Source organism: Odontesthes bonariensis, chromosome 24, assembly GCF_027942865.1.
Source record: "Odontesthes bonariensis isolate fOdoBon6 chromosome 24, fOdoBon6.hap1, whole genome shotgun sequence".
In the NCBI taxonomy this organism is placed as follows: domain Eukaryota; kingdom Metazoa; phylum Chordata; class Actinopteri; order Atheriniformes; family Atherinopsidae; genus Odontesthes; species Odontesthes bonariensis.
Window position 1 is genome coordinate 8,024,025 of NC_134529.1, and position 14,424 is coordinate 8,038,448.

The window sequence follows — 14,424 nt, forward strand, 5'->3', positions numbered from 1 at the left end:
ATGTGAACTTCTGGGGTTGGCAGGTAATATTAAAGTGGAATTGGGTGTTTCCAATAGATGGGGATTGCTATCAGGTGGGAGTAAAAGCATTTCAAGAACCGTGATCTTTGTCTGAACTTTGCAGAACGCTAAAGTGGAAGTACATCGTAGACAAAACGGACGAACAGAGATCAAAGGTTAACCTTACATTTTTCTGCCTTTCAGTTTTTTATTTTCAATATTGTTTTTCATTGAGCTACTTTTAACTCCTTTCTCTTGCACTTATGAAAACAGCTCGTCATCGCTGATGGAACAGTTCATTTTGAGTCGTGTGCATGAATTCAGGAGGACAATGTCACAATCTCAAGAGAAAGTTTCCCACACCAGTGATGGCGATCTTAATCCCACAAATGAGTACACCAAGAAATGGTTAAAGAAGAACAAAGTTCATGCTTTCTAGGCTAAATCAAAGTCCTGACCTTGATCTAAAGAAAGCAGTGTGGACAGATTGTGTTGTGCAACCAACCGATTTCTCAGAGTAGAAGCTGTTCTGTACTGAAGAACGAGCTGAAATTATTCTGAGCTGGTGGGCAGAAACGGGTTGAAAGTTACCCGAAATATTTACCCCTTTGGGTTCACTTACTTCTGTCATCCACAGGTAATGGAATTTCTGATTGAATTGAGATTGGGCCAAAGACATGCATCCAACTCTGTATTAGCTTTAGTACACTGAAACGTGAAAGAATAATGTTCAGTTTTTAAAAAGTAGTTTGAGAAAATAGTGTTCAGGTAACCGTGGTTACCCTGAAACGGACACAGATTTAATTTTAACAGCACTTCTAGTGAAAGAGATGGCGTAAATAAGGTTGCAGCACTTCATCACCCTAACCCAAGTTACTATAGTTTGAGTGCATGAGTCACTAAACTCTTTATTTTTGATATCAAACGCACACCTGCACCTGATATGTTCAGCCAATCGTATGTTGCATCCCAGTGTGACTTTGACTCTGGCCAGGTGCAACTGATGGTGGTAGACGAGCTACTCTTGAGTCCAAAATTAAAAAAAAAAAAAAAAAGTTTAAAGTGTGAAAAAAAGTTGCATCGAAACTGCAGGAATCTATGAAGCCCGTCTGCCAACTGACCTTCATCTTTCTGATGAATTCTACGTCCTTTTAATTCTAAACTTTTTATCAAGCTTTGCTAAAGTGTGGAGAATACTCTCAAGACTTCCTCTTGCTGACACGTGGATTGGAAATAGCTTTCTAATTTAGAGGACAAGAAGCTGCTCAGAGAAGCCCAAACTGAGTCAAAAACAGACAGCGAAAACAGAATGTGTTTGAGCAGGTTTTATTAAATCTCTAGGTATTGCTGTTTTAAAGAGCAGCTCAAAGCGACTTAAATCTCTCAAATCAACTACTTCAATTCCAGTTAATCAACCAACTTTAACCATCTCAGACATTATCTACTTAGATCAGGTCATTAAAATCACAGCAACAGATTACAAACTTAGGTTAACTGTAAATAAATGCAAGAAATCATACTTGTATTTTCCCAAACTGGATGAGGAAATATTTGTTTAATCTGTTTAAACAGCAAGATACAGTGATTAATATCCAAAAAACAAAGTAAAACACAACCACATTTTGCAGCATGGCTCTTATTTAGGAGACCCAGCTTAAATACAATAAGGCCTTCTACATAGGAGGCACGACAGACGAGAGCCAGGCCTCTTGTCTACTTAATATCTTCTTACAGCAGGACTAATGTAACAATATAAACCTCTGAAGGCTGTTTGAGGCGGAGATAAAAAGCGGGACTTAAAGAGGAACAGTGGAATCTGTAGGTTAGCTTCAGGGTTTGTTTCCATGTGGGTTTAATCTCCGCAGATGTGTTTTGATGAACTCAGAACATTCTTTTGTCAGCAGAAGCTGCAGGTTTGGGTGTAATTCCAGCTGAAGTTTATTTGACCACACTAGAGGAAAGGAACAAGGTCAGAAGTTAACAGAGTAATCTCATTCTGTGTAATTCACATCAGAGTCTCTGCTGCTAAGCTAACCACCTGCTGGCTGTTAGGTGTTAATCTTGTCTTCCAACTCTGAGCCAAACAGATTAGAAACCTTTTTGTAAATTGTTCCTTTAAATTGATTTGACACTCACACGCTGGTTTCCTTGTAGCGGTCCAGAGCCTCCTGAGCCACCACCTCAGAGAACTTGGGGTCGGTCCAGGGGATGTCGCCCGGTACGGTGAAGTTCATGGCTGGTGAGTCGAAAAGCTGCACTGACACTTTGGTATCTGAAGGCTCTTCATCCGCTTTCTCCTCGGTGTCCTTGGACATCACCTGCAGCAGAGAGAAAGAGTGGACTTTAGCTAGCAAAAAGTACTGGGAGAATACGAGCTATTTAAGGACTTTTCCCTTTCTCTGACTTCATAAAGAAAATGATGAATCTTTTAAAAGGTAAATAACTCTGATTGGGATGATTCCCTGCGTTTAAAGTCAGACTGACACATGCAGATCATTTGCAGACATAATGTGCAGATTACATATCCTGCTTCAGTCATTTTTGGTAAATGAAAAAAAATCTTAAATTTTGTTTTATGAGTAATACACACACACATAAAAAATCCCCATTGGGTGAACTTACATAGAAATATCCATGTTTAACCCTGTTTTTCCCTTATGTGAAAATCTTGTGAAAACACTGAATCTGGGAACATGTTTTCTTGGTTTCCATTTGTAGCAGAACGTGGTATTCATCAGTTATGTTTGAGTAGGCATGCAGGTAAACGTTGAGTGTAAATTTAAAGTGACAGAAAAAAAACCTGTTAAACTATTGCATATTGATGAAAATTTAGTATTTTATACATTTATTTAAATCAGTCTGGTTTAAACTGCCGCCACATAAACTAGGAAGTCTTGGCCCAGATATGCGTCATCGATATATATGCATCGGAGACACCCAAGATCTCAAAACACTGATTGTTGTCTGAGGAAGTTAATCACTTGGCTGTAGCCAATCAGTTAGCGAGTTACCCCACAGCAAGCACTGACTTCTAGCATGTACAGACAGATGAAAAAGATGCAAAAACTAACACTGACTGCAGATTTATCACAAAAGACATATAGTACGTACTGCCTGAATATGGAAGTTGCCGTCTTTGGTGTTATTGGCCAGAGATGACACCCAGCCGAACTGGCTGTTGAGCATGTCCAGGATGGAGGAGGTGTTGAACATCTGCTCTTCAAACCTCTTCAGGAGGGAGTTGTACTGCTGGGTGAAACGCTCGGTCATGGCCAGAGCCTCCTCCAGCTCCTCTTTCAGCGGGCCTTCAAGAGGCTTCTTCCCGGAGCAGTCTGTGAAGGAAACATGTGGCAGACACACAGCAACCGTCAAGTCAGGCTGGAAATGACATCCAACTACTACATCAGTCTTTTTGTGAAAGCAGCCTGAGGTGACAGAAAAAGTGAACACATTTTCTTCAACAATGAGTTTATCAGCAGTTTAGAAAAGAGAAACGGAGGAGAAATAAGTTATTCCAGCTGTGTCTTATCATCTAAATCTTAAACACATACTTTGATGTGGGAAACTAATATTGCCACAGCTCATGTAGAGCAGCGAAACAACATTAACATAAAGGAAGACAGTTCATGATTACATTCCACTCTTTCCAGAGTCATAAATCCTAACTGTGCTGCTCTAATGGAAACATTCCTGGATCACATTCAGGTCTCCATGTTTGGTTTCAGAGGAGGCAGCGGTGGTTGTTTGATGGCTTCTGACATGATTTAATAATCAAGGATGGTATTTGTAATTGACTATTTATCTATTAATTTTTCCTCACAGTCAAAGAAACGGGTCATGTTTCACCAGTGAGTTTTCTCACCAAGATGCTGGATTTCTTTGCATTTCTCACACTCCTCGCGGAACTTGATGCAGCCCGCTGAGTTGCGACGAATCTCTCTGCAGGTCATCCTACCGTTACCGAAAGGTTTTGTGATGACGACGTCCTCGTTCACGCCACCATCTGCAGTGTACAAACACAGATTCTGCTAAACCTGATGCCCGGTGCAGATGGGTAAGCAGTTCAGGACTGTGCTACATAAAAGTCTGATCTGCTGCTCAGTATTCTTGTAATAAAGATATTGTAAACTCTTCATGAAAACATCTTTGAAAACAGCTGTATTTGGCCTAAATTTAAGTTTGTTTTGGTGATATCGGAGTCTATTCTGCCAAATTTGCAGCATGAGAAAAGGTCTCATCATCTTCATTTTGACACCAATCTATAAAAGGAGCAAACCGACAAGCAATGCATGAGCTCTGATAAAGGACTTAAGTTCCTCCTTGATAAGACATTTAATCATGAATTGCATGAGATGTATGGAATCTACGTCAAGGCACTGCTCAAAATTGCACTACAACGAATCTTATGGCAGTTAAAATAAAGCTTCTGGCAGGCATTTAAGCTACAAAGATCTGTCGCTCCATCAGAAAACGTACCATCAGTTGGATGAGTGTCACTGTCCATGTCCATCATAGAGCCGAAGACATTCCTGCTCATTCCAATCATGGGGGAGAACAAACTCTGGAAGTTGTGGAAAGGATCGTGGAATAGAGAGCGGATGCTTCTGCTGCTTCGAGTGTACGGCGCCAGGAAATTAGGGAAAAAGAAGACGGGAGGGTTTGGGTGTATGTGATCGGCCACCTGAAAAACAAAGAAGAGAAACAGCTGATATAGTCCTGGAGAATGTTTATAGTCCTTTTAAATGTTTCTCATGCACCAGAAAAAAAACGACCTGAAAACACATGACATTAGGTTTTTAAATCATTCAAGTGACTCTAAAGCTTTAAAGTGATCAAACTGGATCACATTTTTAACCTCAGAATAAGGTTTTGATCTGAGGTGCAAAAATCAGATTTGAACAAAGCCTTCGAGAAACTTAAGTTAAACTGATTCCTTCTCCCTGCTTACTTACTCAGCACTGTGACACCAGTGGACATACGACTTATAAGAGCTGAAATTATTCCACATTAGTTTGTGTTATGAGGCCGGTCACAAACTGTGTGCAGATCATCAAATTAAACTCAGAATGAGAATAAATAGAGAAACTTTCTACTGTCGGCATTTGAAAACACATCTTTCTGACCTCAGCTCAGTAATTCACTCAGACCTCAGACATTCATTCACTCAGCCTGCAATTACCAGCCTACACACTGTCGTTTAAGGTCACAAAAACAAATGCTGTGGTTACAGATGACTTGTCCGAGATTATGTCATGTGAAAATAATGTTAGCCTCAGTCTTTGTAGCAGTAGATGTTGAAGCAGCTGTCTCCATCTAATTCTACCATCACTCTTGCCTTTCTATTCAGATGAGTAAATCAATGTTGAGCCATACCTTCATACTATCTGAGAAGATGCTGTCCACACCAGCAGCCATCTCTGTATATGTTTCCTCGAGGTTCATGAACTCCTTGTTCTGTCGCTGCCCCTCCTGCTCCAGAGTGTCAATCCTCTCCCCGTTGATCCAGATGGAGAAGGGAGACGTTCTGTTCAGCACATCTTCAAGCTGTTGATTAAAGGAGCGAGTGTGGCTTAGTGTCAAACCTTAAATATCTTCCTTAGGTCAACATGTCAGAGATTTGGGGAAGTATTTCACACTGGAAGCACTTATTCTGATTTTCAGGACAATCTAAGCAACTAATGGAACCCCAAGGCAGAAACCAGAGGCCCCTCAGCTTCAAAGTTTAATTAAACCATTTATAGAAGATTAATCTGACCAGCTAAAATCAGTATACTGTATCTTAGTGTCTGACCTGGCGTCCCACCAGTCCAGATCCGCTGCTGCAGGTCCGGGAGTAATACTTCACGCAGGTGTTCTTCAGGCAGGGCTTACACTCCTCCCACAGAGCCTTCATGGTCTCATTGCAAACCTCCTCCTCCTGCGCCAGCTTGGCCTCCATCTCCTGAGCCTCAAGCATTGCTTCCTGCATGAAAACAGGTAAACTGTTGTTTGGGTGCCCTCTTTGTTCATCTCTGGTGTCGTGTGAAATGTGAGATTCTTTAGTGAAGAGTTAGAACTGAAACACTGAAAGATGTTGCTTTAATTTATTAACGTCAGTGCTTCCGTCTGACATGTCTCTACCTCCTTCTGCTGCTTGGTTTTCTCCAGGGCATCCACAAACTTCTTGTGGTCCTCTGAGGATTTCTGCATCACAGTCTTCATCTCCTTCACTCCACTAATGGCGTTCTCAATCTGTTTGTCCAGGTACTTCTCCGCCTGCAGGGAGATCTCTGTAAACCACAGAAAATGCATCATCCTCTGCAATTTGGCCTGTTAGTTTTATGTGTGATATTTTTACTTGTTATTGTTACTTGTTAGGAAGCCAAATTCATCTTGGCAGGGTTTTAATGAAGGCTTTTACTATATGGGTGAATAAGATTAACATCAATATGAGGAGGCATGAGCCGTCCAGTGTCTAATATAAAAAAAAAAATTGAAAATAACTTCCCCCACAGTAATTTACATTCTGCACATCAATGTTAACATCAGTGGCATAGAAAGCATTGCAGATCCAAAAATGGGTCTCTATTTTGTATTACTCTGCAAAAGTATGAGCTTCAGAATGAGCGGGATGGTTGTGAAGGATCTTCCCAACTAAAACAAATGATAATAAAAGCTCATCCTGGTATTATCTCCACACCTATTATGAGAAAAAAAAAGGAGGAATGTGCCTCAATCTCTCTAAATGAACCACATTTTTAAAAATCCAGTGAGTTTTATGTGCAATTATCCTTTAATTTCAAGCTCAAATGCTCCACACACTTACCATTAAGATCGTCTTTTGATGGAGGCAGGATACAGTTGGCTGAGGCCACAAGAAGAGCAAACACAGCCAAAGATCCCTTCGACCCCTTCTTCCTCATCATCATCATCATCATTAACATCCTCTCCGACTCTCAGAGGGTCAGCAGGAAACGATAAGAAAGACCTGGAGAAAAATACAGAAATACAGCATTAATCTGCTCTCCTGTTGTAATGGCTCGCTGTTTCCAGCAGAGGGTGATGTGAGCTGCAGAGCCAGCGGGCAGGGAGCTACGCAGCAGAAAAATGAGCACGTTTGCTCAGCAGTTTCCAACCTGACACAGCAAAGCATGAAAATAACCCCACAAATCAATACTGATAAATAATTCAAAGGGATACCAGACAGACTGATCATAGTCTTCACCTCCAGTTTCGAACATTAATGAGGGGACGTTATGAACAAACGTCCCCTGTGATACGGACTGGCTGAGCCTTTCTAAAGCTTATATAAAGAGAACAGCGAGCCCTTTCTCTGTTTTCCCATTTTTTTCTCTGATGTGTGCTTGGTCAGCTGCCCGTTGATTCAACAAGGACAGATTCAGCAGAGGGTGACTATGACTTCACTTTTTTCCTTCCCTCCTCGCAAACACACACAGACAAGATGAGCAAAGAGAGAGGAATTCATCCAAAAGATGGATAGCTTTCTCTCATCTATGAGCTCTCTGTAAATCCAATCCCTTGACCATAGTCCTTCCTCTTTCCTCAAAGCACACAGCACTGTTTGAAGGTTGCAACCTTGTAAATGGAAATGAAAGACTTTCACTGTAATTTTATCTCTGTGCCACATCATCTTCGTCTGCTGCTGAATGCTCATAATCAAATGACTGTAATTCTATCTCCCCGACTACTCATCAATCTCACCCTGCTGAGGAAGGCTGCAAAATGTGGCAGCAATTTCTCCCTTAGAAAAAAAAAAATCCATAATAACTTTATTTTTATACGCGTTATCAAACCTGCAATCGTTCTGCGCAGGTTGCAGCACTCGGCAAACAAAGCGTAACTGACCTCAAATGGATGAGTCGTTTGCTCTGCTTCAGTTTTGCTGAATGTTTTTGAACTTTTTTTCCAGGGTGGATGATTTTGATCTTGCAGTTGAACAACATTTACTGACTGCACTTGGGAGGCTTTCAGGCTGAAATTTCACACATTTTCCATGTTGTAGGGTGCTGGCAGACAGCAGATTGACATTCTATTAAAGACGTGTCAGATTTGTTCACAGGGGCATCGATAATGACTCAGGACATGGTCTTTCACACACAAAGTTGGAGGCATAAAATCCAGCTTAAACCAACTTAACCAACCTGATTTTTAAACAGTAATTTGGGGTGGCACCGTTGGAAAGAGTTAGAGGAAGCTTAGGAAAGGGCAAGCCATTTAAAATATAAATAGCTGAACAAGCAGATCATCAGGGTGGATCCACTGGATAAATCAAAAAGGAGAACTGTTAAAGACAGCCGGTGATTTTTCAAACAATGAAGAGAAAATTAAGAATAGTTGCTCACACTCACCCTCCTGTCCTCACATTTATTAACATGTATCACGTGAAAATGAACGATTGTTGGTCGAAATGTTACTGCAGAGTTGCAATGTTGCAAAGAAGTGTGGGATGGCGTTATCTCCTTTATTTCCTAAATGATGGCTCAGTGTTTTTGATGCTTGAGGAAGAAATAAAAGGACTGAAGCTTCTTTCCTTGGCTTTAAGAGGATTCAATCAGCTCTTAACATGGCTGTCATTTACATCGTTTCACCTACAAAAGTAAAAATGACAATTTGACCGGAGTCAAATTGTCATTTGAGAGAAGATGAAAAAGAGCTTCAGAATTATTCTTTGCTCTCCTTTCATGAAGAAATCTTCTTCCGTTCTAGAGCTACAGTATCATCGAGATAAACCTTTTTAGGAACGTCACTGTTGATTTTCATCACATCTAAAACCCTGAGTGGTTTGACCTTGTGTGCTTCTGGTAAAGCGGTCTTTCTCATGACTGATATCTCACGATTCTCATGAGAATCCAGCTGCCTCTCAAGGATACATTTGAACATTAAATAAACCAATTTTTATTTGGTCTGGACCGAAGAAAACAAAGTGACTTTCTTTAGCTAGAACTCAGGTGCCCAGCCTAGAACGTGAAGAATCATAAGTATGTGGGCAAGGTTGAAGTTTAAGTTGCATTATTTTGGATCATGTCCAAAATAAATGGGACTTACAGCTACATGTAGTAAAAAGTTTAGTTGTTTTCATTGTTGAATTAGAACAGAATACGGAGAAAATCAGTGTCATGTAACTAATGCATCTCTGCAGTGGTTTATGTTCAGTCACCTGCTCACCTGCCATCACCTCTTGTTTCTATGGAAACAAGCAAAGTTCAGAATCAACAGCATGTTGTTGTAGCAGATTTGGTCTAAAAGCTTGTAATATGTACATTCAGCAATCGTGTAACCTTCCTGGCTGTTTCACGCGGCCCTTTAATCTGCAGTGAAAAGTCCAAACCCAGCGGGACTCCAAACCCACCTTGGAGAACAAAATGTCCTACTTTCTCCTCCCTGTTTGAACTCACATGTTCATGAGTTTAACGCATAAGCTCGAGCCAGCAAAATGAGCTCATTGATTACAGAATGATAAACCTGAAAGTTGAATGTTTTTACAGCCAGGAATGACAACTTTAAGTATGCTTTTTTTTTTTTTTCTTTGAGACATAAGAGAAAGTAAATGAGAAGCAGAATGAGTAAACCTGACAATGTAGGGGGGGGGGGGGGGGCAGTGCAGCAGAGGAGACACAACAGCAGGGAGAGCCAGACAAGAGAGAGAAAGTTAAACAAGTTTTCAAAGTCATTAACAATGCAGAGGCTGAGCTTCATTATTTGCTGAGTAGCAGCTGCAGTGATCCCAGTTACACAACAGAAATGCCAACACTTCTCCGCTCCAGATGTTGCCTGCGAGGCCTTCCAGAAAGTTCAGCTCCAGCTTTAAAAACACGAAACACCAAACAGTTCTGAAGGCAGCACCATCTGCCCACAGAGCTACATGTGGCCTCGTTTTGCTGGTGGGCATTTTCACAACAGTTTTCCTTATATCTACATGAAAAATGTATCATACACTTCATTTGATTAATGATAAATCAATATAATTACAGTAATAATAATAATAATATGAATTTGCTGTTATCTTTGGATTTAGGACTGAGACAACTGACCGATTAATCAATTAGACAATGTCCAGAAATTAATTCTCTTTCATTTTTGATGATTTACATTATGGATTAATATGTAATTTTAGAAGAAATTTACGTGACATTGAACATTATCACATTTGCAATTCTGCTGCTTTTTGTTGTCTAATATTTTCTTTGCCTAAATATATCCATGAAATTTAAACTATTAGAAAGTCAAAACAGCACTTGTGAGCTTTGGAAAATAATGAGCATCTTTATTCTTATCTTATTACATTTTTAGCCTTTAAAAAAAACTTAAAATGCTCCACATACTTCATATATTCATATATAACACTAAATATTGTGAAAACATTCTTATGTTTTTATGATATAATTGTATTTCTAGTCACATGCCATAGTTCCTACATCTGACATGTAGCTAATCTAATCTAAATTCTAAGCTGTTTTTCATCTTTCCATCTAAAACCACCCAACAAACCACTGTCCAAATGCCAGAATAAGAACAAACTAACGTGGATGTTCTGGGCTCTGTGTTCTGCAAATGGGACACTGGCACATGTGGCCTCATTTCAACCTTATTTTAAGTGTTTGGGGATTACTGCACCCTGAGGACGCACTTGGCATATAGCCATGTGGAAATTAGGGTCAATTCTAATCTAGGAATAATGAATATTGTTTTCATCAAACAAGAGCTTCTCTACATTTAACCAGTACATGAAAATTTAACAACCTGCATGCAGCATCTCCACACCCTGTGAATTTGAAAATAAAAATATTCCTAACTCTTTCCCGTTCTGCAGTGGGCTCTGCTGCAGATTTAAAGCCTGAGTATGAACTAACAACAGAACGACGTCATTCACCCTAATCTAGTTGTTTTGATCTAGAAATGGATGTCACACCCACGAGTAAGCACTATGAACAGCATCAACAATGAGGTGAGCATTTTGGCACGATAAAAAACAAAAGGATGGACTAAAATTAACAAAAAAAAGCCTCTTCAAATGTAATGGGATATTTTTGGTAGTCTGATAATTCAGCATCCAAAATTAATAAAAAACGATAAAAAAGACGATTTTCTGCATTCTTCTACTCTTATTTATAACAATTAAACTCTTAACAAGCACAGCCTGCGCATGAAAAGGTCATTATCCCCTGAGTATCCCCGACCTGCAGACTTTAAACAAATCTATACCTCTCTGACTCACCTCTGCTTGTTTCCTGAGACTCCAGACAGTCTGAAGCTGCACCGGAGTCTCTGCTGCCTGCATTTATACCAGCGAATAACGGGAACGGCGCAGACATGTGATTTACCGAGCAAACATACCGAGTCAAAGCCCCCGCAGTGTGAACTTCACTTCCGGTGTGACCCTTCAAAACAAAACCATTAGCTGAACTGTTCACTTCACAGAAGCAACAAGGGAAAACAAAAACATTATTATATTATAACCGCAAGAGGGAATGAGATGTGAAAAGAATAATAATAAAAAAATACCCTGGCATTTAGAAAAAAAAGCACTATTTATTAGCCTAGCTGGTTGGCTTAGCTTCGAGATTCCTACCTCGCTCAAAACACCACAAAAGTCTGTTTTCACATGTTTTTTTTTTTTTTTTTACAGTATGCACCATGAAAGGTGTTATTTATTTTTTATAATTGAGTTTTAGTGTTACTGATAGTTTGGCCATTAGTTTGACCTTATCATTTTTAAGATAAACTAGTTGCTAGTGGTAGCACTATGTGCTTGAGTACTTAAAATATTTTGGAACACATATTACAATTTTGGGATAAACATTTTCATCAGGAAATCTTTTTTTTTTTTTTTTTTCAAACAGTAAAATAAAAGATCCATGCCAAAAAAAGCTAATTTTTGTTTACAAAAAGGCCCCTCCGGCATCTGCATGTTAAAACAGAATAAATAGTCATTGGCCATGGTTCTTTTGCTCCAAAATAGCACATTTAAAAAAACAAAGAAATAAAAAAACATCAAGCATCTCCACAACTGACCTTAAGAGTGAGAGTGCATAGCTTTTTGTCTCATTTGTCTCCCCTCATGACCGTGAGTTGGATTGGGTGAGTTTTGTGAATGGATATATGACAGTATTCATCACTTCATTGTGATTTCATAGCAGATGGCAGATATTTTGTCAGTTGAATTTAAAGTACTACAAAATATTATCAATTAGATCATCATAGTGATGTAAAACACATGAATAACAAAATTGAAAAAAAATAGAGTTGCAAAATCATTTAACTTTTTTTAAAATCATATTTTCTACTGATATTTGAGCTATAAATATGTTCACATTTTTTTGTAATCACTGATAATAGTTACAGTCATAAGATATAAAGATAACTTTAATATTGTAGATTCTACTTTGAAGGAATAGTATATTATTGTCATGCATACACTAATGTCATGCCTCACTAATTACCTTCTTTCTATCTTTTTGTGGAGTCCACTATGAATAACAGATTTGTATGATTAGATCTTCCCACTCTTCTACAATTTGAAAAACACAAACATATTTTGATATATCACTGGACTTTCCTGTAAACGTGGTGTAGATTTCCTCTGACTTGACATCCACGGTGCTTGAGGACTTTTCCAGAAGTTCTGTAATTTATTGGCAGCACCCAAAGCTGCTGAGCACAAAGACAAACATCTGATTCACCCTGACTGTGACTCATCGTTTTAAACGTTTTTGTATCTGCTTATTACAAACCACACTATACAAACCCAGTTTCACAACATTTTCATTAACACGGTGTGCCTCTGTGATGCAGAAGGTGACATTTATTTCAATTTAACCATTCCATGCCTATATTTTAGATGATCTTTATCATCATTACACTCAAGTATAATGACAATTTTTGTCATTCTTCAATAACACAAATCACTGGTGAAGTGGTAAAAGAGTTGATATCATGAAGTTATCATGTATAGATAATATAATTTTATTTATTTGTGATAAATACAGCATCTGGATGATTTATTGAATCTAATTTTCTAAATTTTATTCAATCACGATGCCATATTGTATGCAACATTATGAACACATACACATAAAAAAAGCATGAGAAGAGTGTGCAACAAAAAGTAAGATTTTCTAAAGATTTCATTGCTTATTCTTTCAACTTCAGTGCAATGAGACACAACTGAATATGGAGAGCAGTTGAGCTCAGACAGCTCTGAGATCAATGAGTCCCGGAGGCTTTGGGAGAACGTGCACCTGCAGCAGTTTCCTGTAAGCGGGAGTAAACATTTGGGAAGAGAAGAACAGAAGGGCTCAAAAACTCACACGTAGGAGCATTTTGTAGAAGATGCAGCATGACAAAGTCAAACATAGCGTTACTGCTGAGGTGTCCTTAAACACAAATCCTGTAATCCTAAAAAAAACAACACAAGAGGACTGTGTCATCTTAGGGGCGTCATTCCAGTAAATCACACACACAAAGTATACCTGCGCACCCACAGAATATTAATCATGCACATTCTTTCACACTGTATCAGCTGCAGTCATGTCTCTGCAGAGATCAGCTTTTAAAGAGTTCAGACGTTTGTATTGTATCCACAAACGCATCCTGACTCAAAGTGTACAGAAGCCAGACAAAGACAAATCATTTCCTACAGCCAACACACATTATCAGGATAAGCTGCTGCAGGTGGAGTCTGGCAGAGGCATTGTTTTATGTTTGAGATAGGAGAGATAAGCCTTTCCCATGGCTGCAGGGTCAATTATGTTTTGAGAAGTAAAAAAAGTTTGCATTTATCCAGAAGTCATAAATGATCACAGGTTAGATTGGATAAGATTGTATATGGCGCTAGCCTGGGAATTCCCAAGCTGCTTTGGAAACTCAGCCTGGAAACCACCGCCCTTATTTTTGCCTGAGTTTGGGAACCAATCACAGAAGGGGGGGCGCAGCAAGACGATGACAACGTCTATGCACTACACCGAAGCTTGTAGAGTGTTAATCCAACATGGCAGCGGACACAACGTTACCGTTCGATGCAGCCTTAGAAAGTGTTTCGGAGTAGATTCATCCTAGGGTCATTTGAACCGTGACATCCAGCCAAGTAGCCCACCCGAAGTTTTTACGATATTGGCGAACGTCAGCTGAGTTACTGAGTTATCCTGAATAGCTTCGTACAAGGGTTAATGGATCCTGGCAGTATCTCCAAAATTACCACACTAAAATCACATGCCATGACACCAAACTTCTACAGTAGTACAAATATGGTATGTACTCACAAAACGATGCATTTGGAAGTTTGTACATAGTCCAGGAGTTTATTATTATCAACACAAGCCTAATAGCTTCTCTGCTGCTAAAGCTGCGTCGACGTCACTTCCTTGATCTGGGAGCTTCAAAGTAAGATGAGGGCTGATCTACTACTGTAGACAACAAAGTATATGC

The 14,424-nt window shown here is 39.4% G+C and overlaps 1 protein-coding gene across 1 annotated transcript; it reads right to left on the bottom strand.

Moving 5' to 3' along the window:
* Positions 1-1,310: 1,310 nt before the first annotated feature.
* Positions 1,311-11,319, bottom strand: clu (clusterin). The gene is made up of 10 exons (XM_075459127.1): positions 11,216-11,319; positions 6,806-6,967; positions 6,121-6,269; positions 5,792-5,962; positions 5,374-5,544; positions 4,477-4,681; positions 3,863-4,003; positions 3,112-3,332; positions 2,137-2,318; positions 1,311-1,951 (listed from the first exon to the last, which is right to left on the bottom strand). The coding sequence occupies exons 2-10, from the start codon at positions 6,921-6,923 to the stop codon at positions 1,939-1,941; spliced, it is 1,371 nt and encodes a 456-aa protein (XP_075315242.1). The 5' UTR covers positions 6,924-6,967; positions 11,216-11,319; the 3' UTR covers positions 1,311-1,938.
* Positions 11,320-14,424: the final 3,105 nt, after the last annotated feature.

Coding starts and splice junctions, on each gene's coding strand:
- clu (XM_075459127.1), bottom strand. CDS start 6,923: ATGTTAATGATGATGATGATGATGAGGAAGAAGGGGTCGAAGGGATCT. Junction 6,270..6,805: donor ATCAAAAGACGATCTTAATG/GTAAGTGTGTGG, acceptor TGTGGTTTACAG/AGATCTCCCTGCAGGCGGAG. Junction 4,682..5,373: donor TCTTCTCAGATAGTATGAAG/GTATGGCTCAAC, acceptor TTTGTTTTTCAG/GTGGCCGATCACATACACCC.